The sequence below is a fragment of the Stegostoma tigrinum genome, chromosome 23, assembly GCF_030684315.1.
Source record: "Stegostoma tigrinum isolate sSteTig4 chromosome 23, sSteTig4.hap1, whole genome shotgun sequence".
Lineage (NCBI taxonomy): Eukaryota > Metazoa > Chordata > Chondrichthyes > Orectolobiformes > Stegostomatidae > Stegostoma > Stegostoma tigrinum.
In genome coordinates this window covers 47,018,806-47,042,537 of record NC_081376.1, presented here as the reverse complement: position 1 = coordinate 47,042,537, position 23,732 = coordinate 47,018,806, and the positions used below count along the sequence as shown (strand labels likewise).

At 40.4% G+C, this 23,732-nt stretch overlaps 1 protein-coding gene across 6 annotated transcripts in view; it reads left to right on the top strand.

The window, feature by feature from the left end:
• Window positions 1–23,732, top strand: part of LOC125462167 (ubinuclein-1-like) — a 75,292-nt gene that overhangs the window by 4,156 nt on the left and 47,404 nt on the right. For 5 of the 6 annotated variants that reach the window (XR_009447152.1, XM_059654145.1, XM_048551809.2 and 2 more), the window contains exons 2-6: window positions 7,961–8,053; window positions 9,967–10,062; window positions 17,038–17,181; window positions 17,873–17,979; window positions 20,221–20,686. Coding sequence is in view for 5 of the 6 variants with exons in the window: in XM_059654145.1 (XP_059510128.1) it covers window positions 7,961–8,053; window positions 9,967–10,062; window positions 17,038–17,181; window positions 17,873–17,979; window positions 20,221–20,686 (906 nt within the window). In the remaining variant the exon portion in view is untranslated. Of the gene's footprint in view, window positions 1–5,824; window positions 5,902–7,960; window positions 8,054–9,966; window positions 10,063–17,037; window positions 17,182–17,872; window positions 17,980–20,220; window positions 20,687–23,732 lie in introns of all 6 variants that reach the window. The other variant, XM_048551811.2, reaches the window with a different exon arrangement.

Genomic DNA, 23,732 nt, shown 5'->3' with positions numbered 1-23,732 from the left:
AAAACATTGATAGATTTTCTTTTGTCTGTTGTTGTGAAGAAACATTGTTTGCAATGAGGGAAGTGAAATAAGCATTTTGTCAAAAGCTGAGATTAGTTTAGCTCCACAAGGCAGTTTTAATCACTGTTCTCAAATTTGTCAATGGAGCTGTTCTTTGGGAGAGCATGGCAAAATGCTGTATCTTTGACAATAGTGGTGAGACGTGTTAAGCCTTTTGTTTTCCATTAATTGGATTGTTTGAAATATATTGTTCAAGTTTGCATATTGGAAACCAAAGTGAATTAGGTCAGGTGAGAAGTAAAACTTTTGAGGTTGTGCTAATATTATGACTTGAACTGTAAGAGATAAATCTCCATTCTCTTTCTCACCACCCCCTTCCCCCCCCTCACCTTTTATCCCCTCCCCCTTCCTTTCTTTCCTCTCCACTCCTTCCACAGGACTTCCTTTTTGATCATTTTGCCATTGTAACTGAATATGGTTGTTTAGTATATTTTGCTTTCATTACTATTATCACATTCCTAATGTTGGTAGCACAAAATACATTCACTCAACTGAATTAGTAATTGGTATTTCAAATTTGTATAGGTAAAACCATTTTACAACAAGATGTATAAAGCTCCCAGTGGTACCACAACACTCTGTTTTGCTTAAGCAAAACATGGAATATTCTGTAGTAGATTTCTTAACTTGTTACATTTATGCTGCAGAAGTATTGGTAAATTTGTAGAAGGGATTATTTGTAATAGAGCACTTGTTCTAAGTACAGTAATCAGATGGTTACTCTTTAGGATTATCTAGTTAAGCCAGTATTGTGTTTAGAATTGAATTAATGTCTGGATTTACATTCAGATTTCCTTTAAAACAATTATGCCTGTGTGCAAAGACTTCAAAGCTTATTCATACAATTTATGTTGAAGGACCTGTGTGCACATTGTTTCTCAGCAAAATTGGACAAAACTGATGAGATCGCACTGATTGCATTGTTTCAATAATATTAACAACCTTGATGTTTGTGGTTTTTATCTGGCAGTAAAAAAGTGCAAGCTGTAAATAGCAGCTTTCACAGTTTGGAAGAAGAAGCTATTGAAAATTATGATCATTGGATCTATTCTAAGACTGCTGATTGATAGTCAAAACAAAATTAAATGACCCCCAAATAGTAACAGCCAACTTTAGTGAACCCTGAATGGTAACAACAAATGTGTTTTAAATCTGAGTTGCTCTTTAGTCCTTTGTATATCAATATGACTGAGAAATAAAGAAAATTTTCCAAGTATATTTATTCAACTGATTCTGGAATTACGAATGGAGTGCAAAGTGTAATATTTGCCAGTGAAAATCTCACGTATGATGTATCCAGTATCCCCCCTATGTTTTGTAACCTCGTCTTAGGAAAATCTTTATTTATGCCAAACATACTAAATCATTTTCATCTATCACTCCCTTTTTTGACTTATGCTGACTACTTATCTACGAATTCAAATTTTGACATTCTTCTCCCTTGGAAGTTATACACTTCCAAGGCCATACCCCCCTCCATATCTTGCTTTAGCTATCTCTTTTTTTCGAATTCCAACCTCCTTCACATTATCATTGATAGCCATATCTTGGTTACCTTGATTTTATTCTCTCGAAATCTCTTCCATCTCCACATTTTAAGGCCAACTTCTTCATCAGACCTCCCAATGTCATCTCCTCTGGCTTGGCATCCATCTTCTATATAAAAAAATCACTAAAACATCTTGTGACATTTTCTACTTTGCAGGTAGTGAGTAAAAGCACTGGTTGTTGGTTGGTCACCTGTACCATCCCTTTTAAGAGGACTGATTTAGGTCGTCTCTATGGAGAGATGATCAGAATAAGTCTTGATTAATTAAGAAGTTTGTCTTGATGTTTGCTGCTTGGCTTCTCACATTATCTTTGCAGCCTGTGAGGGTTATCTCAAAGTCAGAAAAAGCTGCAGGATTTTACCTGTGTGCTTTCATGTACTCTGTGATTTATTGGGTGTCTATTATGAATTATACCAACAGGAATGTCTATAAGTATGTTCACAATTTCTGTTAATTAGATAAGTGATGGGATTTGAAAATCACTATATTCCCATGGACCATATGCTGACCTCTCATTAGAGAGAAGACTGGTGGTAGTTTAAGCTGAGAGCCACTGTGCGTCAGGCAAGGAGAAAGCTTGAGAAGGAGTCCTTCGTGGTGATCTTGGCTGGTGTAGGAATTGACCCCGCAATATTGGTGCCACACTGCATCTCAAACGAGCCATCCAGCCAACTGAGCAGGGGGTGCCTTAATTGAATCACATTTGATCTGAGGGGAGTTGACTGGGTGTATGTGGAAATAATCTTTCCTTTTGTGGGAGAATTCAGAACATGGGGTCATAGTTTAAAAATAAGGGGAGCCCATTTAGGATGGAGTTGCAGAAATGTATTTTTCCTTCTCAGATTGAGAGTCTTCGGATTCCCTTAAAAGGCAGAACGTTTTAAGGCAGAAGTGGATTGCCAAGGGGATGAAAGATTATCAGGATATGTAGGAATGTCGAGTTGAGGTTAAATCTGATCTGCTGAGATCTTATTGAATGGCAGAACTGGCTAAAAGTGCTGAGTGGCCTACTCTTGTTCCTTGTTTGTTTGATCTCAACTCTTAGCAGTACGACACTTGACTCTAATACATTGTTAAAACACCTTTGCAGTAGTTTTTCATACAAAAGCATCTATGAAGTCATAAAAATAAAACAAAGATGGACAGTTCTGGTCAGAGATAATGGGACTTTTGTGATCTTGGATTCTCCAGCATCTGCGGTTCCCATTGTCTCTGATCACAATTTTAACCTCACTGCGAAGCCTCTTCCAGGGATGCCTAACCTGAAGAAGTTACCCTCCTCCCTCCAGACCAACCTCAGGGAATCTCTCTCCCACTGCAATTCTCTTGTACTCTCCCCTCCAGCTATCTTCTTTTCTCTCCATCTTCGGTCCGCCTCCCCCTCTCTCCCTATTTATTCCAGAACCCTCTCCCCATCCCCCTCTCTGATGAAGGGTCTAGGCCCGAAACGTCAGCTTTTTGTGCTCCTGAGATGCTGCTTGGCCTGCTGTGTTCATCCAGCTCCACACTTTGTTATCTTGGACAGTTCCGATAGAGGGTCACTGGACTCGAAATGTTAACTGTGTTTTCTTGCCACTGTTGCTGCCAGACCTGCTGAGTTTCTGTAGCAATTTTTATTTTTGTTCTATGTCAAGACAGTTTTGCAGCAAACTGGTGAACTCGTCTTCCGACTTTAATGTTAAGCCTTAAAAGACATTTTGGAAGTAGTCCTGGTGTGGGTGGTGGTTTCTCTGGTAAGTAATGAACTGGCAAATGTGTACAATGCATATCTTCTGGCCTCACTGGCTCTTGGCAGTTGAGATCCATCCTGGAATATGTAAGCAGTGTTTCATGTGGTTTCTGAATACTTGTATTTTTGGATACTGGTTTAATGTTACTATAGTACGTTCCCAGCTTGTGTGGGTTTGTAGCAAATTATGAAGAACAAATTACTTCCTCCTTCAGATTATAACATGGCAGAATTTTCATTTTGTAGTGTATGTATTTCTGAATGCAATTTATTTCTTAATGATCATTGTAAGAAAGGTTTTCATCTAAATTTCATTAGCCAGTGTGTCTCAAAGACGAGAACAGATAGAAACTTTCCCTGCGCTACCCAGGCAGAGAATAGTTATTTTCCTTAATTTTTCATGATATGGGCATTACTGGCTAGACCAACGTTTGTTGCCCACCGATAATTGCCTAGAAGGCTGCTATGAACTATGTCTATAAACATTGCTGGTTGTAGATTTACTTCCCCAAAAGTTATCAGTGAATCAGGTGGGTCTTAGCAACAATTAACAGCTTTTTAGCCCTGATTTTTATTGAATTCAGATTTCACCAACTACTGCAGTGAGATTTGAATCCTTGTCCATTGGCCTGGGGTTCTGAATTGCTCATTTGGTGACATTAGCGCCATACCCTCCTATGGTAAGAGGGCTGTAACTGGTTCTCTAATTCTGGAAGGAAGTTATTGAATGCCGTGTAAATCATTTTGAACAGACAGCTGATAACTTTTTAGCCTAGTATTGCCTTACTACATTTGATACACCAAGTCCATTTTCTTTAACAAAGCTATTGAGTTGTATGTTTTCAAATTAATTGTAAACTTATAAATGTTGCAGGCTGTACTATACTGCTGTTAGAAACTACTGTCCTCGGCACCAAAGTAACAGTGCTGCTGACTGATGGAAAATCATTACATGTTTGATTTATGTTTATTTTGCATACTCCTCTGCAGAATTATTTGATGAGATTGAAAGTCAGTGCGTCTTGGAGCTTGTGATTCTTGATGATAGATGGACGTATCTTGGACGTCAGCTGCTAGTCATCTAGAGTGCCTTGATTTGCTCTGGATGCATTGTGTTCAGCTAAGTTTTCTAATGCCAGGCTTCTAAAGTAAAATGCATGACCATGGAGTGAAAATGTGAACATTAAACTAAATAGATTAACTTCTATGGCTGGTGGAAACATACAATTGAGTGATTTGTCAACTGAAATAAGTGAAATTTTCCTCTTCCTTGTTTGGCATGAACAATGGCAAGAATGGTGGGGAAATCTGGCAGAAATGGTGCAAATGATTTTCTCAGTATTGATCCAAATTTTTTTCCTCTGAAATTGAGTGATAACTTCAGAAGCTAACAGTTGAATGGCAACCATATCATTTCCATACGTTTGCATCTTAGCTTAGCCCCCTTATTCATAAATTACTTCTAATTCTCCTCTAGATGGTGCATATTCTTAACATGTATATCAGGGACGGTACTTGGCCCTCTGGGCTCCAGGGCAATCATTCGCCTCAACCCTTCATCCTCACAATATGATGTTAACAAACCATCAGCTTCACAACGTCTTCATGCCTGCTGTCAGGTCAAATCAAACACCATTTCAAGCCCTTCAGAGCTTTTCTTTGGAGTTTAATAATGCCTTTAACTTACAGTTCTGAGGCAAGGTTACTGGACCCGAAAAGTTAACTCCTTCGCAAATGTTGCCAGATCTGCTGAGCTTTTCCAGCAACTTTGTTTTTGTTCCTACAACTTACATACTTCTAGAAGGTCACTTTTTTGAGTTAATATCATTTATGCATCTCATTCATCAAAACCTGAAGCATCTTGTGGACTTTGCTTTCTTAGTGCTCCCTCCCTTTACCACTTATTTGAAGGATGCTATCGTTCTGTGATCTCCACATTGCATTCTTAGTGTATTCTTGCATATTGTAGCACTGAATTATGGGCTGTCAGCTTCTTTATGGTTTGCATTGCTTTCTGGGCACAGTTTTTAAGAGCTCTGGCTTGATGGGCTGAATGGTCCATATTTCTGTGTCTCCAACTGCCAGCCACTGTGATTTATATTACCTTTGCTACGCAGATGGAGAGTTTAGCAGCTTGTGATGGTGTGGAGTATTGAGCAGGCAACCTATCAATGAGACAGGGAGTGAAAAGCCACTATGGCGCCATAGTGTGCCAAGGCAAGTAACATTTGCATCACATGTCAGGTATTGACCGTCTCAAACATGATAGAATTTAACTGTCACCCTGAATGTTCAGTGATCTTGCATCCGATGATATGGAGGTCTCCAATTTACAAACGTCTGTCATCAGAATGTTTGTACTTAAGAATGTGATCCATACAGGGGTATAATTTTAAAGATCCGATTTTACGAATATTTCCTGAACTTAACGAACTGCTATTTTATATTGTCTTGCATTGTGTTCTGACTTTCATATGGACTCCAGACCAGAATCCATTCTCAAACCTGGGATTGCCTGTGCTTTGAAGATATTCTGAACATGTCTCTCGAGGTATACTGACGGTGAGACATGTAACTTTGGAACTCCTTGCCACTGATCAATGGGGGCAGAGTCCTTGTGTATATTAAGGCTGAGATAGAAATTCTTGATCAGTAGGGGAATTGAGGGTTAGGAGGAAAAGGCAAGAATATGGATGAGAGGAATTGTTGGATCAACCATGAGCCTGTTGAATGGCAGGGCAGGCTTGTGGATCTGACTGGCCTAATCCTGTTCCTGTTTCTTAGTCTTGTAGCACGGATTGTACTGGTGAGACTCTATCTATGGGATAGGCCACTTTTCCTGCAGTGAGTCACCAAGAGGACTTGACTTTGGTAGAACTGAATAAAAGAGCACTTGTTGGTGATGCAGAAACAGGACAAGGATTGAGGTGTCCCCATTGAGTGCAAAGAAGGTATGATGGGCAGGAAAGATTCATTGTCGATGGTGAGGTGGATGAGAACTGTGAGTGGACGTGTAAGACAGAGAGCTGTCATCCATCAGCCTTGATGAGATGCATGACCAATGACCATATACAGGTTCTAAGCCAGTATTAGGTATCCTCTTCAATGATTAGTAATGTGGGAGAGTTGGTGTGAGTGGTGTTCCTGAGAGTGAAAGCTAGCAGAGAGAAGATTTTAACACCACAAACTCAGTAGATCATTGACCACCTTCTTGGACTAATAGGCATTCCTTTTCATTTGGGACACCAGCACTGATCCAAGGCTACAGTTTGTGTCCAGGTTGGCTTGGTCCAGTGGCATGGCTTCCTCTTGAGTTGAGCTAGAAACAGTGTTTCCCAAAACCTCCACATGCATATTTGCGTAGAGGGAGTGAGTTTTCCTTTCATATTCTGAACGTTGAAGCTCAGGCTGCAGTCAAGTTCCTGGATTGCAGCATCTGAAGCAGTATAAAGTTAGGCTTTAGTGATGGCAACAGAGGCTTGAATATGGATGAGTCACAACAGTACCAACTGTTTTTGCCTCTTTGGCACAGTTCACCCAGGAGCCCAGTTACATAATTGCTGAGGTGAAGAACACAGGGTTGTGGGGGGGAAAAAAAAAGTTGCTCCAAGCCATTGTAAACCACGTGTCTCTCTTGACAAAATACAGATGGGAACATTCTGCCCAGTGTTTCATTTTCTGTGTGACAGGAAGGACCAATATAATCGGTTCCCATCAGCTTGGGTGCAATCTCCTGTCATAGATGTAGCATCCTGGATAGGTAGTTAGTGTGGTTAGCAGTCTAATTATCCTGGTTTAAAAACTTTTTGTGCCACATATTGCTTTGAAATTTAAAGCGCCTCATGTGGATCAGGACATGTACACAATGCAGTAATATGTAAAGTGCTTTGGTCTTTAGAGGGAGTTTATGCAGTCAGCTAGTGTGCATAAGACAATTATGTTGTTGAACCTCAGTTATTTACACTGACCACATACAGTTCATAAGGCAGTATTAGGTATACTGTTCGGTGATGAATAAGGTGAAGGCAGTAGCAGTTTGAGAGGAGCTGAAATCGCAAAGCTCTTCCCGGTTATTCTTTTTGTGTTCATGGACTCATATAGTGCAGAAGAAACCCTTCAACCCATCAAGTCTATACTGCCAAAAATACTACTAATTTCACTAGTCCATTCTCCCTCATTAGGCCCTTGGCCTTAAATAACATGATATTTCAAGTTTTCATCCAAATACTTTTTAAAGGTTGTGAGGCTCCCAACCTCAGCAAATCTCCCAGGCAGATGAATCTGAGTTGGGGTGATGTCACTGGACTAATAATAATAATCCAGAGCCTCAGGTTCTGGAAGTATGGATTTGAATCCCACTGTAGTGGATGGTGAAATTTGAATTCAATAAGAAGCTGGCCCAGTAGTGGCTATGCTACCTGTATTGATTGTTAAAGACCTTGTAATTCACTTGTGTCCGTCCTTGCCTGGTTTGGCTGATGCTGTGGATATAGAGTCTCACAATGTGATTAGCTCTTAACTGCCCTCTGTGCAATTTGGGATGGGCAATAAATGACAAAGTAACCAGAAGTACATGTGTTCCAAACATTATATGATGCTAATGTTGTTTTTTTTTAATTAGAAAGATGCAGCTAAACATTTTGATGCACCTTTTAATGATGACAAAAGGGAAGAAGAAATTGAGGCTTTGGCTAAAAAGTTTGAAGAGAAATACGTGAGTCCTGCTTAGCTTTTCTTCATTAAGAAAGCTTATAACATTAAGAACTACAGTATCAAACATAATGACTTAATACAGAAAGTTTTGTTGCTGTCTTACTATATTGTAAGTTGACTTCCACCCAGACTATTTGAATTTTGATTGCTGTAAGCTTTCACAAACTATTTAAAAAATAACAATGATTAATTCAGCAATGCCTAAGTAAACCTGTTGCAAAGTTTTTAATATTGACCATGTTATCTGAAAATTTAATCATCAGAAGGATTTGGTCTCAGAGTCTGTTCACTCTAATAGGCATCTTAGTGAAGCAGAGTCTCCTATTTAAGATCAAAAGTTCAAGTTCATCAGTTTATAAGTTAGTCTGTCGGTATCTTCTCTACGTGTGACACATTTGAAGCTGTGTAGATTGGTAAATTTAATGATTGGAGTGCACGACTGAGATGGATTAATAGGACACAATTTGGATATTTATGGTTCATTTGAAATGGATTATTTTTTTGAAACTGCCATGAAACCTACAAGACGTCACAGTGGGCATGCACATATTTCCTGTCAACAGCCTACTAACCTGCCTTCGCTCCTACCTGCAATACAGTTGATACAATTATTTAATCATTGTCACAGTGACGACTTGAGGATTTTGGTTAATGCAAATAAAGCAAATATTTCTTGAACATTACAATATGTTTATCAATTGACCTGCTCTGCTCTGACTTCAAGTGCCACATGACTGCACCAAAAGTACAGCAACTCTTTCTGGAACATGTGCCAGCTGTCCATTGTGTTACCCTCCCACAGTTCTGTATTTATAGACATAAATACTTGAAATACAAATCTGGGCCAGTAACTTCTAGTTGTTATGCACTGCAAGTGTGACAGTGTTTTTGGTGACACAAAAACACATTTTCTCTTTAATCATCCAAGCAAAGCAGCTAAGCAAGTCTATCGTCATTACTTATTGTTAAAGGAGTAATTTTCATATTACACTACAACTTCCAAATAAGAGTTATATGACCATAGTTGAATTTTAATAAGAACAGAAATCGGTATTCAGGCATGCATTGCTGGAGGTAGTTCAATTTCCAGACTTAAATTTCAATTTGCAGGACCTTTTCTGATTGTTACTCCTCTCTCTTAAACTGTTTTCATATGTTAATTCATTGCTTGGAGAGTATTAGGTAGTTGAGAAAGGAGTCATAAACTGATTTGAATGCTCCTTCCATGACTGTGGCCATATTGTCCCACGCAACGTGGCAGTTAGTCTTAGACAGCAGGAATTGTTTGTGGCATATACAATCCACCCATCGAGCCCATACCGACCCTTCAGAGAGCATCCCACCCAGACCCACCCTGTAACCCTGCATCTGCCATGGCTAATCCACCTGGCCTGCACATCTTTGGACTGAAAACAGTGGGACGAAAATGCAGCACCCAGAGGAAATCCATGCTTACACTGGGAGAATGCACAAACTCCATGCAGACTATCACCTAAGGGCAGAATTGAATCTGGGTCCCTGGTGCTGTGAGGCAGCAGTGCTAAATGCTGAGCCACTTTTTCATGCCAGTCTTGCCCTAATTTTCAACATGACTTAAGGCTTGTGCCAACACTCCATGAACGCAAATTTCCTGCGAGATATTGGTCTGTAATTCCAAGCCAGCGCCTCTAGTCTTCACGTACCGAGACCATAATGTGATTTAAACTCAATACTTTTCCGACTCAATTGTTAATGGTGCAGTTAAGCCCAAGACTTATTTCATCTCGTGAATGAAGAGATTGAAGTTGATGCAGCAGAGAATTGTTGAAGAAGATGACTTGCTTCAGCTGTATGGAACTGAAAAAGGAGATCAATTGAATAAGTAGCATGTGTACAATTAACGATATCAGTTCATGTATAACTTTTACATTTTAGGGCCCAAAGAAGCGAAGGAAGGATCGTATCCAAGATCTGATCGACATGGGTTATGGATATGATGAAACTGATCCGTTTATAGATAACTCGGAGGCTGTAAGTAAATTTGAATTTTTAAGCAACTGTGATAACTCTTCAATGTCACTTCATTTGCTGTGAAGTGTTTCAACATGTCCTAAGCAATTCAGAAGCATTGGATCAATGCACGTTCTTTCTTTTACTTTCTCCTGTCTTCTTTTGTTTTCCTGGGCAACAAATGCAATTTTAACCCTTTTTCTGTTTAGCAATAAACAAGAATCCTGTACATAATATCTATCATCCTTTCTATTGCTCTGCTAAAACTTAAATGACGTGAATTAGATGGTCTGGAACTTGTTCAGAATCTAAATACGCATGTGATGTTCTCATAGGAATCTTATGTGTAATAACATCTGATTGCAGCTAATTTATATTTCAATGAGTTTGGGAAAGGTTTTTCAGTCTTTGTGCCATCTGGTACTTTCTCTATCTGCCTGGCTGGATCAGAAATTTTAACATTCTTTCACTGAAACTAACCGGGCTTTTTCAGTGAACAATGTGTGCAATGACATGAGGGGAAATAATTTCTCATGATTATAGAAACAGCCCAAGACCATTTAGGTTGCTGAATGTAGTTGCCTTAAAGTTGCACATGGGATTAAAAAAAATGGATAATATTGGTTACCTAGGTGATGTTGAAGTTTAAAGTATGTATTAAATTTGTTGGATGGAATGCCACTATTGGTCCCAAATAAAGTCTTAAACGCTTAACTTATTTTGGGCAGGAATAACAGTTTGTTCTTAGCTACGCATTGCAAGGAAAGCTTAGATGCGGTATTCTGTTTGTCTACATTGTGTTTCCAAGTACAAACAATTGGCCATTTTAATCAAATGTTTTTAATGAGCCAAAACCAAAAACCATTAACATCATTCTGACAGTTCACAAATAATGTTTTAAGTACTTTATTTTGGATAGGAATAACTGTTTACCTCTAGTTCACACCTCATTAAAGTATCCTGGGTACAACAAAGGACATTTTTAAGGCAAGCTTCACTCACCTGCAATTTAAAATTTCTTATCCATACACTGTGTCTAGATTTGGTTCTTCTTTCCAAATCATTTCACTAACTGTTCAAATAGAAAAAACTTCTGAGGTAACAAAATAAGCAATGCATGATTTATAGTCACATTTCAAGGGAGATACAGTGAAAAATGTTCTGTCGCCACAATTGTGTCATTTGAGATACAAAAAAAATAGAGTTTACCTTCACTGCCGGGGTCCCAAATACTACTGCAGCATTTCTGCAAGGTTCCCTGTTTGGGCCTACTGGAGCTAGGAACCCCTGCTCCTGGCATCAACACCACTGCCGTCAATGACTTACTGCCACCAAAAGATTTGACACTGTATGCCTAGTACAACCAGAAGTCCCCATTCTGCCATTGCTGCAGCTGATGCTCCACCGCCATTCCAGGGGTCCATGCATCAGGTCAATGGAGCCAGAAGTCCTTGCTCTGCCATTGTTGCAGCTGACCCTCCACCCCCATTCTAGATAATGCATACAACCCATGGGTCACTGCCAGCACTGCTCTCGCCTCCCCAGAGGGAAATGAAGAAAAGAAAACAAAAAAGAACGAAGACAAAAAGGAGACAGAGAATGCGGCCAGCCTGGAGCAGACAGACTCAGCCCAAACACTATCTACCGTCCCGTTGCCACCATCTTGAGTTTACAACTCTTGAAAAGTAGCACTAACATTTTAAAATAATAAAATGTGAGGCTGGATGAACACAGCAGGCCAAGCAGCATCTCAGGAGCACAAAAGCTGACGTTTCGGGCCTAGACCCTTCATCAGAGAGGGGGATGGGGGGAGGGAACTGGAATAAATAGGGAGAGAGGGGGAGGCGGACTGAAGATGGAGAGTAAAGAAGATAGGTGGAGAGAGTGTAGGTGGGGAGGTAGGGAGGGGATAGGTCAGTCCAGGGAAGACGGACAGGTCAAGGAGGTGGGATGAGGTTAGTAGGTAGCTGGGGGTGTGGCTTGGGGTGGGAGGAAGGGATGGGTGAGAGGAAGAACCGGTTAGGGAGGCAGAGACAGGTTGGACTGGTTTTGGGATGCAGTGGGTGGGGGGGAAGAGCTGGGCTGGTTGTGTGGTGCAGTGGGGGGAGGGGACGAACTGGGCTGGTTTAGGGATGCAGTAGGAGAAGGGGAGATTTTGAAACTGGTGAAGTCCACATTGATACCATTAGGCTGCAGGGTTCTCAGGCGGAATATGAGTTGCTGTTCCTGCAACCTTCGGGTGGCATCATTGTGGCAGTGCAGGAGGCCCATGATGGACATGTCATCTAGAGAATGGGAGGGGGAGTGGAAATGGTTTGCGACTGGGAGGTGCAGTTGTTTGTTGCGGACTGAGCGGAGGTGTTCTGCAAAGCGGTCCCCAAGCCTCCGCTTGGTTTCCCCAATGTAGAGGAAGCCGCACCGGGTACAGTGGATGCAGTATACCACATTGGCAGATGTGCAGGTGAACCTCTGCTTAATGTGGAAAGTCATCTTGGGGCCTGGGATGGGGGTGAGGGAGGAGGTGTGGGGACAAGTGTAGCATTTCCTGCGGTTGCAGGGGAAGGTGCCGGGTGTGGTGGGGTTGGAGGGCAGTGTGGAGCGAACAAAGGAGTCACGGAGAGAGTGGTCTCTCCGGAAAGCTGACAGGGGAGGGGATGGAAAAATGTCTTGGGTGGTGGGGTCGGATTGTAAATGGCGGAAGTGTCGGAGGATAATGCGTTGTATCCGGAGGTTGGTAGGGTGGTGTGTGAGAACGAGGGGGATCCTCTTGGGGCGGTTGTGGCGGGGGCGGGGTGTGAGGGATGTGTTGCGGGAAATACGGGAGACGCGGTCAAGGGCGTTCTCGATCACTGTGGGGGGAAAGTTGCGGTCCTTGAAGAACTTGGACATCTGGGATGTGCGGGAGTGGAATGTCTTATCGTGGGAGCAGACCAGACCACTCTCTCCGTGACTCCCTTGTTCGCTCCACACTGCCCTCCAACCCCACCACACCCGGCACCTTCCCCTGCAACCGCAGGAAATGCTACACTTGTCCCCACACCTCCTCCCTCACCCCCATCCCAGGCCCCAAGATGACTTTCCACATTAAGCAGAGGTTCACCTGCACATCTGCCAATGTGGTATACTGCATCCACTGTACCCGGTGCGGCTTCCTCTACATTGGGGAAACCAAGCGGAGGCTTGGGGACCGCTTTGCAGAACACCTCCGCTCAGTCCGCAACAAACAACTGCACCTCCCAGTCGCAAACCATTTCCACTCCCCCTCCCGTTCTCTAGATGACATGTCCATCATGGGCCTCCTGCAGTGCCACAATGATGCCACCCGAAGGTTGCAGGAACAGCAACTCATATTCCGCCTGGGAACCCTGCAGCCATATGGTATCAATGTGGACTTCACCAGTTTCAAAATCTCCCCTTCTCCTACTGCATCCCTAAACCAGCCCAGTTCGTCCCCTCCCCCCACTGCACCACACAACCAGCCCAGCTCTTCCCCCCCACCCACTGCATCCCAAAACCAGTCCAACCTGTCTCTGCCTCCCTAACCGGTTCTTCCTCTCACCCATCCCTTCCTCCCACCCCAAGCCGCACCCCCATCTACCTACTAACCTCATCCCACCTCCTTGACCTGTCCGTCTTCCCTGGACTGACCTATCCCCTCCCTACCTCCCCACCTACACTCTCTCCACCTATCTTCTTTACTCTCCATCTTCGGTCCGCCTCCCCCTCTCTCCCTATTTATTCCAGTTCCCTCCCCCCATCCCCCTCTCTGATGAAGGGTCTAGGCCCGAAACGTCAGCTTTTGTGCTCCTGAGATGCTGCTTGGCCCGCTGTGTTCATCCAGCCTCACATTTTATTATCTTGGAATTCTCCAGCATCTGCAGTTCCCATTATCTCTGATACTAACATTTTAAATATCCTTTCGGGCAGCTTTTACTCTGAAGGAAAATTGTTCAGTAGCTGCTTTTTTTGATATTAATACTATTAGTATTTAGTTGACAATCGTATTCCGGACCAAGATGTTTCTGTCATGAGAACTTGAATTGTAGAAATATTTCTACGGTGAAATACTATAATGCCTTGATAACATTCAGCATGTTGCACTGGCTGCTTTTTGTTGGAAACAAAAATGTTTCCAGTTCCTTGGAAATTATTGTGTGGTGAGCATAGTTTTCAAAATTTCAGTGGGAATTTTTTTTTATATATAAGACTAGCTGTAAGGGTACAATTATGATTTGACTTCAGAATTGTCTGATTGATATCTAACAATGAGGTAAACACTAACAAGCTCATCCTTTTCAATAGGTATGCATCATCTATCTTTCTCCAAATCTGTTACATTCTGGGTGCATGTAATTAATTGCTACTTAGTTTGTATGTTTATGTGATCTCTTGTACAGATGTTTGATGTGCATTTTAAAAAAACTCTTGGTTAGTGAGTATTGCCGTGTACCTGTAACATACTATCTATCACTGAAGGGGCAGAGTTTTTAGATCTTGTAATCAACAGACCTCAACTCGTAACCTCAACTGAATAGCACCAAGGGTGTTAGTTCTACTTGGGCCTACAGCCAATGTCCTTGTTAAAGCAAGAGATATTTGGAGTAAGATAGATTCTAGAGTGGAAAAACCAGTAAATAAGTTATGTCTGAGTCTGAAGCCGAAGATGAATATTGGCACCAGGGAAAGCTATTTTGTTATTGGACAAAAAAGTAGAGGGATCAAAATGCTGCTTTTGGCTAGAAGGCTTGAGGGTTTCTCAAGAAGCCAGTTTTAAAAAGTAACATTTGTAGAGATCAGGACAAAGTCTTCAAAAATATCATTCAGTCATAAATGGTTCCCATGGTAGCTCTTAAATATCCTGACTAAGTAGGGATTGAAAGTGTACAAAACCATGTGAACATTGTGATATGATCCTTTTCGCTAATCCAATCCTTGCCTCTGCTTTCTTTCCCATAAGCCACCTGGTTAACTCCTATCTGTTACTCAGTATCCATACTGTAATAATCCTCTTTCTAATTTAGTTTTGGCAGACAATTCCACATTGTAATAATCTTATGTAAAATTTACTTCAAAACTTGCTTTAATTCTCATTTTAAAATTTATGATTCATTGTTTCTGTTCCTCGGCGTGACCATATTAATATGACTTTATAAAAGACTTTAACCTTAACATGACCATTCATGATCTAGGAAACGTCTACCAGTTCACCCTTAACTTTAACAGTTCTGGAAAGTTGTTTTCTAATTTCTTCAGTCTCTCTTCAAAATGGTGACTGTTCAGTCTTGAACGTTTGAGTATTTGTCCTTCTGTTTTTCTGTTGAACACTTTTTTAAACCTCCCTCATGGAGGATGGCACAAAATTCCAAACAAAATTGTTCCTAATGTAATATTGCATTGCTTTTGCAATACATCCTAACAGATAAAGAACAATTCCAAGCCCCCTTTTTTTTAATGTTGCTGCGCACTTTTGAGGCTGTCTATTTTTAATGATCTGGTTAATTGCCCATCAGAGTTTCATTTTGTATCAGCTGAGTTTAAAATCTTGCCACTTGAGGTGCTATTAACTCTGCTTTGAGTGAATCCTCTCGTTCTTCAAGTGAAGCAAATAAAACTCACCTGTAATGTTTTTCTGCTTGGTTGCTAACTTGCTGAGTGATTCTGGCACACTCTGCATTTAATACTTCATTCAAGTATGAATTTAAGTGCCAAGATAGGTAAATGGCAAATTGGAGCATAACAATTTTTGCAATGATTTGTTATTATTGACTCTGTCGAAAACAACATGATTGTTTATTTCCATTTATCTCAAGGGTCAGATAATCTTGGATTTGAAAAAAATGGGCTGACAAACCTATTCACAATAATTAATCATAAATTAAATGCCTATCTGTTAAATTCACCAAAAACTGTCAGTCACTGGACAAGTTAGGGACAATGTTTACATTTGAACTGGTTAGCTTTTCAGCTAGTTTATTTCAAAAATTAACTGAAGTGGTATTTAATCTATTATCTACTGTGGCAGAATTTGAAAAGCCAATACTGAGCTAATTCTCCAGATGAAATGCTAACGTTGCTGAAAACAACAGCAGTTGGTATCTTTCTGTCTTTGCATACCAGTCTGAATGGTTTACAAATTAATTGCAAGGTATCGAGCAATGACCTCTTGATGCTAAATTTCAAAATCACTGTTATTTGACATCACATTCAGTTTAAAATGTGCATATCTGCTTGTAAAATTAAACCTGATCTCTCTTTGGCAGGAATTAAAAGATCCAATTTTTCTTGCCAGGAAGGAAATTTTTTTCCATTATTGAAATAAGAAAGTGGGGAGCATATTAAAATATTTAGAAAGTCCAAAATGCTACATTGTGCTTGATTGAAAATATTAGTTTGTTTATTTGACAACCATTTTGATATTACAAGTGTATTATAAAATGGAAATTATTTTTGTGCTTTCCTATAAAACAAAATTTCCCCACGTCATAGACTCTTGCTATCATCTGTTCACAACACAAGGGAAGGATTTCCATTTCAGTGCATATATCAGGAGGAAAATGACCACTACTTGCAGAGAGACCTCTGAAAATATTTTAAACTAACAGTTTAAAAGAAGTCAAAGTTCTACAGCAAAGTAAATCATGTAAATGAATAAGACAGTAAACCAAACATTTCTCAGTCAGTGATATCTGTAACAATTGGCTTGAAGTATTTTGTTTGCTGCAGAGCAGTTGGAATTCCATTTCCGTGAACTTAAGTTTGATTTGTCAAGATGTGAGATTTCATTAGTACTGCAGATTATGGCACACTGCAAACCTCACTGTGCAACACGTAATATTAGTGACAAGAAATAATGTTTAATGTGTAATTGTTTTGGCCTGTCTAGTCAAAACACTCAAGATTTTTCCCCCATGGAACTAATCATTCACATACTTATCAGTAATGCACCTCATCAGATGTGTTCCTTCCTAATATCCTCCTTCATTTGCGGTGTTCTAGTATGATGAACTTGTTCCAGCTTCCTTAACTACCAAACTGGGTGGCTTTTACATCAATAGTGGAACGTTGCAATTCCGTCAAGCATCTGAATCAGATGGGGATGAAGATTTTGTAAAAGACAAGAAAAAGACCAAGTCTCCAAAGGTGAGTAAAGAAAGTTGATTGCTAAGTGTACAGCACCTTAGGATTTCTGTTGTCAATAATATTAAGTCTAACCTGTCCATACAGGTGAGTTTAATATGATCTGGCATGTGCTCTTAGTCACTAATTGTGTACGGTTGTCTTTGAAGTTGTGTCGACACAGCATAGTCAGGAAATGTAATCTTGTAATGTTCTATCAATCAATGAACAGCTTTCACCCTAAACTGAAATAGAGGATTTTCATTTTTGTAAATGAGGCAGATCAGCTAGGCACCTTTTTCTTAACAGGCTTTCCTCCATCTCAGCTATTCTTAGTGTGCCTCCCTCCAACTGAACCAGGCAAAACAAGAACATCTCCAAATCAGTGATTATTCAAAAAACTGCACCAGCAGTGTATGTAGTAAAGCCAGTTTTTATCACTCACCATGTGATCCTGTTCAATGGCAGAGCAGGCTGAACGGCCAACGTTTTTTGCGCTCTTACTAATGTCTGAACCTATCAGTGACACAAAGAGTAATGTAAAATGCCTAATTGCATTATGATATCTCACAGTAATGCTCATTTTAAAACCTGATTGAAATAACAATGTATTGTGGAGAATATTTCAGACGTGTCAATTATCTGAATCTTGGTTATGTATTGGTACCTATGGTTTACTTTGGATTATTTCTGATATTCCTCTTGTTTTTAATAGAAGCGAAAATTAAAAGAAGGAAGTGAAAAGACGAAGAAAAGAAGAAAAGATGACGGACATGAAAAAGAGAAGAAGTCTCAAAAATCAAAAATCTCCAAACAGGCCGGGTAAGCCCATTGGATTTTTCAGTCACTCCTCTTGAAAGTGAATCAACATAGCACCAGCGGTGTTTCACTATTATTGGTAGAATTCCCACTTGAGAGACATAGTAAAAATGAAATACTGCAGATACTGAGAATCCAAAGTCAAAACGCAAAATGCTGCAACTCCTTTTGCGGATCCAGCTGCACCTGTAGAACAGAAAATAGAGCCAGTTTGACTGGAGTGTTTATACAGGGTCATCAACACAGTGTTAACTGTTTCTCCCCGGATGGTGCTTGACCAGCTACATAATTCAAGGAGTTTCTTTTCCGTTTTCAGATGTGACGTGGTCGTACAAAACTAATATGACTTTATTGTAGCAAACACAGTCCCCAAAACTGGAGATGTAATTTTGGCAAAGTTGCTGATTCTTTTAGCTGTACCCCCTAATTGGTCACTAACAAGTCTGATAGAGAATTCAGAAAAATATCTTCAGCGCATGTGTGGTGAGAATGTGGATAGTAGGGGTAGCTGATGCAAAAATTACAGCTGGACTGAGCAGTAATCTAGACAAATATATGGTAGAAAATAGTGTAGAGGGTTACAGTGAAAGATTTGAGATGAGAAAAAATTGGAGGAGGATCAAGTGAAGCCTGACCACCAACATGGACTTGTTAGGCCAAAGCCCAAAAGTAAACCGATATCAAAGATGGAAAAAATACTTCACTTTCTTTGGTAGCCCCTTAGCGTAGAGGATGACCTGACTGTTTCATTCTGGGAGAGTGGAATCTGTGGTGACTGTATAGTCCAATATGGAAAAATACACTAAAGTTTCATAAGTGCAATTTTCTCCATATTGCTTAACCATCAGAAACAAAGGCTAGTTAGTACCTCATGGTACCAGTGTGCCTTGATCCAGCTGTAACCAAGTTACTTGTCCATCTCTTTCGGGATTAGTACATGGAATGGGTGGAATTTATTTTGAAATGAATCTTTCCACAAAAGCAAGCTTCGTTTCTGGAATGTTACTTGCAGTGAACTTTTTTAATACAAATTAGACGACTTCTGCATGATGTAATGTGAACCAAATAAATTAATCAGGGAGACAGTACAACATGAAGCAGAGGATAAACTTTTCCTGCAATTTATGAAATTGTTTTTGTAACAATTGAGCAAGTAAAATTGTGCTACAGGAATGTCAAAAATTTGAGTATGCAACATCGTCCTGTCCCCTCTAAGTAGTTCCTCTGGTTGTTGCTTCTTGATGTTGCGAAAAATAATAAGATTACTCAGAAAACTGCTGCTCGGTAGTAATAAACCACTAGCTCGTGCAAATGTACTTAAAATATAAATTGAGCATAATAGGACAGCAGCCTTAAATGCTGCTTTTGGCAGTGGAATATCTCCAGTTTCACCTCTCCTGTTCATAATTCCAAGCAATTTTAACATAATAACTGATACTGGGAAATGGAGTAATGAGTTCAATTTCTAATATTTAACTGTAAAATATAACATTTAGGCACCCATCTCATAACAAACTCTGCATTCATTTAGGCTGTGTCTGAGCTACAGCCCGGAAATGAAAGGAAGTGTTCAAAACCTCTGGTCATCCAATAGCAAAAAAAAGGATTATTTTTATTAAAATAATTAATTTCAGGAATAATGACCACGTCAGACGCAAGTAAGGATGTTCAAATGAACTGAAATTATGGTGTAAAAGGCGCTGAATATTCTTTCTTTTGGGAACCATTATTCCTCCATATTTTGAGACGCGACCCTGAAAGTCCAGGGGGGTTCTCCAGGATTTGGCCATATCTTCATCAAAAGACTGGAGGAACACTTTGGAGAGCGATTATAGGTGGCAACTTACACCAAAAGCTCACTACATCAGCTTTGTTGAAAATCCTCTGCAGAAATTATACATCAGGATTGGTGAAAATCCTCTGCAGAAATTAAGGGCCATAGTATTTACCTTTTCTCTCAAGTAACTTGAAATTTTAAGCCTGTCCTCTCAAATCCTTCTGTACAAGTAGACTTGCCAAAATTCCATTTTGATGATCCACACTTACTGTGTTCCAAAGCTTCAAGTAATGCTGCTATTAAACAATTTTATGGTCCCTAACCTAAGGAATATTTTAAATGATGCAAGTCGTCCAGCCCAACCCTCAATGAACTTAAGAAAATGGAAATCTTTGGAAACATTGTTCTCACTCTGGTTGTGCCTTTTCTTAATCCTTATCTTTGATATCTGATGTTTTTCTAATCAGGTTTATGCCACTGAATGTCCATAAAGAAGATAAAAAGAAAAAGAAAAAATACATGGGAACCTTGGGTGTGAAAGAGATGTTGAAAAAGTTTGAGAAAGAGAAGGAAGCATTGAAGAAACGAGAGGATCAGAAGAGCTTGCCTACTTCTCAAACTATGGTTGGCACTCTTCTTGAAACTGATAACAGCTCAATAAACATTAATGTTTCAGACCCTTTGCTTTCACTTATTGGATCAGCTAATGAGAGTGATCTTCTGAAAGTGGCCAGCACTGTGGACTTAGAAATAGACCTAGAACGTCTTCTGAATGAATCTCCTCCAGGCAGTCCTCTTAATGATTTTGATGATGGCAGTGATCCTCTGCCTGTACTACAGTACTCAACAGCGGGTCAGACTCCAAAGCAGGTCCCCACATTACCAGAAGGGCTTCCAGCACTACTAGAAAAGCGTATTAAAGAGCTGACACAGGTAAGATGCAGGTGAAACAAGTGTCTGAGGATGAAGAAGAAATCACCAGGCATATGCTTTAATTGTCCAAGCTTTTGTCTTTGTGGGATTGCATGTAACTTGTAGATGAAGTTTCCTGTCAAGGTTGTCAATATCTCAAGCTGCTGATGCAGAGAGATTTTGGTAGTTTGAAAGGAATCCATTCACTAATAAGCGCAAATGCTATTCCTGTCCAATCTCTCAGTCGCGAATCATGAACAAGACAAATAAATCAGTAGGAAACTGGATTGAGTTACCTTAGCTTTGGTGGTTGGATTTTGAGGTGCAAAGGCCGCGTGTTTTAATGGAAGATAACAGCAAACATTTTATTAGCCAGTTCCTATGCGACCAGAAGTGTGCAGGTTGATTAAATAGTCCAGATAATTGAGTGGTCCACATAACCGCAGTCAACCCTAACCAAGCGAAGTTTTGAGACATCAAAGCCCTCAACAAAAATCTATGTTAAACCATCAACGCACCTCTTAAAATTAATGTAGAAACACACAGTAAGTAATAGAAATGTAATGCAGGGGATATACCCGTCCCTCTTATACTTTATTTGCAGTATAAATACTTGAGCTTTGCTGCAGATCCCGGTATTTGAGGTACATAATTTTTGCCAGTTGTTCAAGTGCTGGTTGATAAGCAGCCAGTTAAAACAAAGTTAGTTGTATTCTGAGAGGTTGATTATCCATTGCCAGATATGGCTGCACTGCAAAATATGGATTCTTGCTGTCACCTGCTAAAATTCGCTAATCTAGGTTTATTCTAGAATGTAATGATAATCCCCAGTTTTTTTTGTGTGAAAATCATCTTAAATCCTTTCCTGTATCTCTTCTATTTGTGTTTCCACTAGGTGTTTGAAGCATGTGGACTAATTTGTCCATCAGATTGAAGACAGTCCATTTGGCTGCCTCTGCTGCTACGTTCTCTTTTACTGTCATACAGTGGATTAAGTTTCCACCTTGCCGTAATCCCGAACTCTCCAATCATCCTTTGGGCCCTCCCTGTGTCATCTTCCACTCTCTAAAGCCAATTCCCAATAAACTGACCAGCCAACCTAAAAAGGCATATAGGAACAAGAATAGACCGTATTGTTTTTTTGAGCCTGCTTCACTATTAAATGCCAGCATGAATAATGATGTGTCTCACCTTGACTGTTCCATTCGCTCCTCATCTCTTGATTCCCAAAGCTGTTTATCTTGGCCTTAAAAATGGTTAAAGTAGAACCCACAGCAATGAGGTTGATTCTTTGCTCATCCCTAATCGTGCTTGAACAACAAATGCAAGACTTGTCAGCAATGCCCATGTCCCATATAAGAATAAAAAAAATCGTCCCTTCTATTAGGGGGAGACAAAATGAACACCATACCAGATTTGATCTCGCCGTAGCTGTGCAAAATGATCTGTCAACTTTTGTTATTAAGGTACTGCAAACCCTTTGCTATAAAAGCCAGCATTCCATTCAGCACTTTATTTGATTTGTTATATTTGCATGCTAACTTTTGTTTTCTATGAGAGTACTCCCAAATCTCTCTCATTTTTAACCATTGAAAAAATTCTGCTTTTCCACACTAGTTGCCACGGTGAATAATTTCTCACTTTAGAACATAGAACAGTACACATTGTTTTGCCGACCTATTATCCTACTCTGAAGATCAAGCTACCCTGCATACCCTGTATGTTACTATCATCCATGTGCCTATCCAAGAGTTGCTTGAATGTCCCTAATGTATCTGACTCCACTTCCCTTGCCACCAGTGTATTCCACGCACCCACCACTCTGAGTAAAGAACCTACCTCTGACATCTCCCCTATACCTTCCTGCAATCACCTTAAAATTATGCCCCTCGCAATAGTCATTTCCATCCTGGGGAAAAAGTCTGTGGCTATCCATTCGGTCTATGCCTGTCATCATCTTGTACACCTCTATCAAGTGACCTGTCATCCTTCTTCGCTCCAGTGAGAATACCCCAAGGTCCTTCAACCTTTCCCATAGGATCTGTCCTCTCGTCCAGGCAGCATCCTGGTAAATCTCCTCTTCACCCTTTCTAAAGCTTCCTTCCTGTAATGAGGCGACCAGAATTGAACACAATATTCCAAGTGTGGTCTAACCAGAGTTTTGTAGAGCTACAGCATAGCCTCACGGCTCTTAAGCTCAATTCCCCTTCCAATGAAAGTCAACACACCATATGCCTCTTTACAACCCTACCAACTTGGGTAGCCGTTTATGGATGTGGACCCCAAGATCCCTCTGTTCCTCTACACTGCCAAGAATCATGCCATTAACCCTGTGTTCTGCATTCAAATTCAACCTTCCAAAATGAATCACTTTCCACTTTTCTGGGGTGAATTCTATCTGCCATTTCTTTGCCCAGCTCAGCATCCTGTCAATGTCCAGTTGCAACCGACAACAGCTTTCCACACTGTCCACAACTACTCCAACTTCTGTGACATTGGCAAACTTATTAACCCACCTTTCCACTTCCTCATCCAAGTCATTTATAAAGATCACAGAGCAGAGGTCCCAGAACAGGTCCCCTGCAAAACACGACTGGTCACCGACCTCCAAGCTGCTACTTTCCATCTGGTACTACCCTTTGTCTTCTATTGGACTGTATCCAGACAGTCAAATTTCCCTGATTCCCGTGCTCCTTACTTTCTGATTGAGCCTACCATGGGGAACCTTATCAAATGTCTTGCTAAAACCTAAGTACATCACATCCACTGCTCTGCCTTCATCAATGTGTTTTGTCACATCCTCAAAGAATTCACTCAGGCTTGAGGCATGACCTGCCCCTGTCAAAGTCATGCTGACCATTTCTAATCAAACTATGCTTTTCCAAATAATCACAAATACTATCTCTTAGGCAAATTATTGGAGAGGATTCTATCACAAAACTGGTCTGTAATTCCCAGGATTGTCCTTAATCCCTTTCTTGAACAGTGGAATAACATTTGCCACCCTCCAATCATCTGGTACTACTCCAGTGGACAGTGAGGACTCAAAAATCATGGCCAAAGGCGC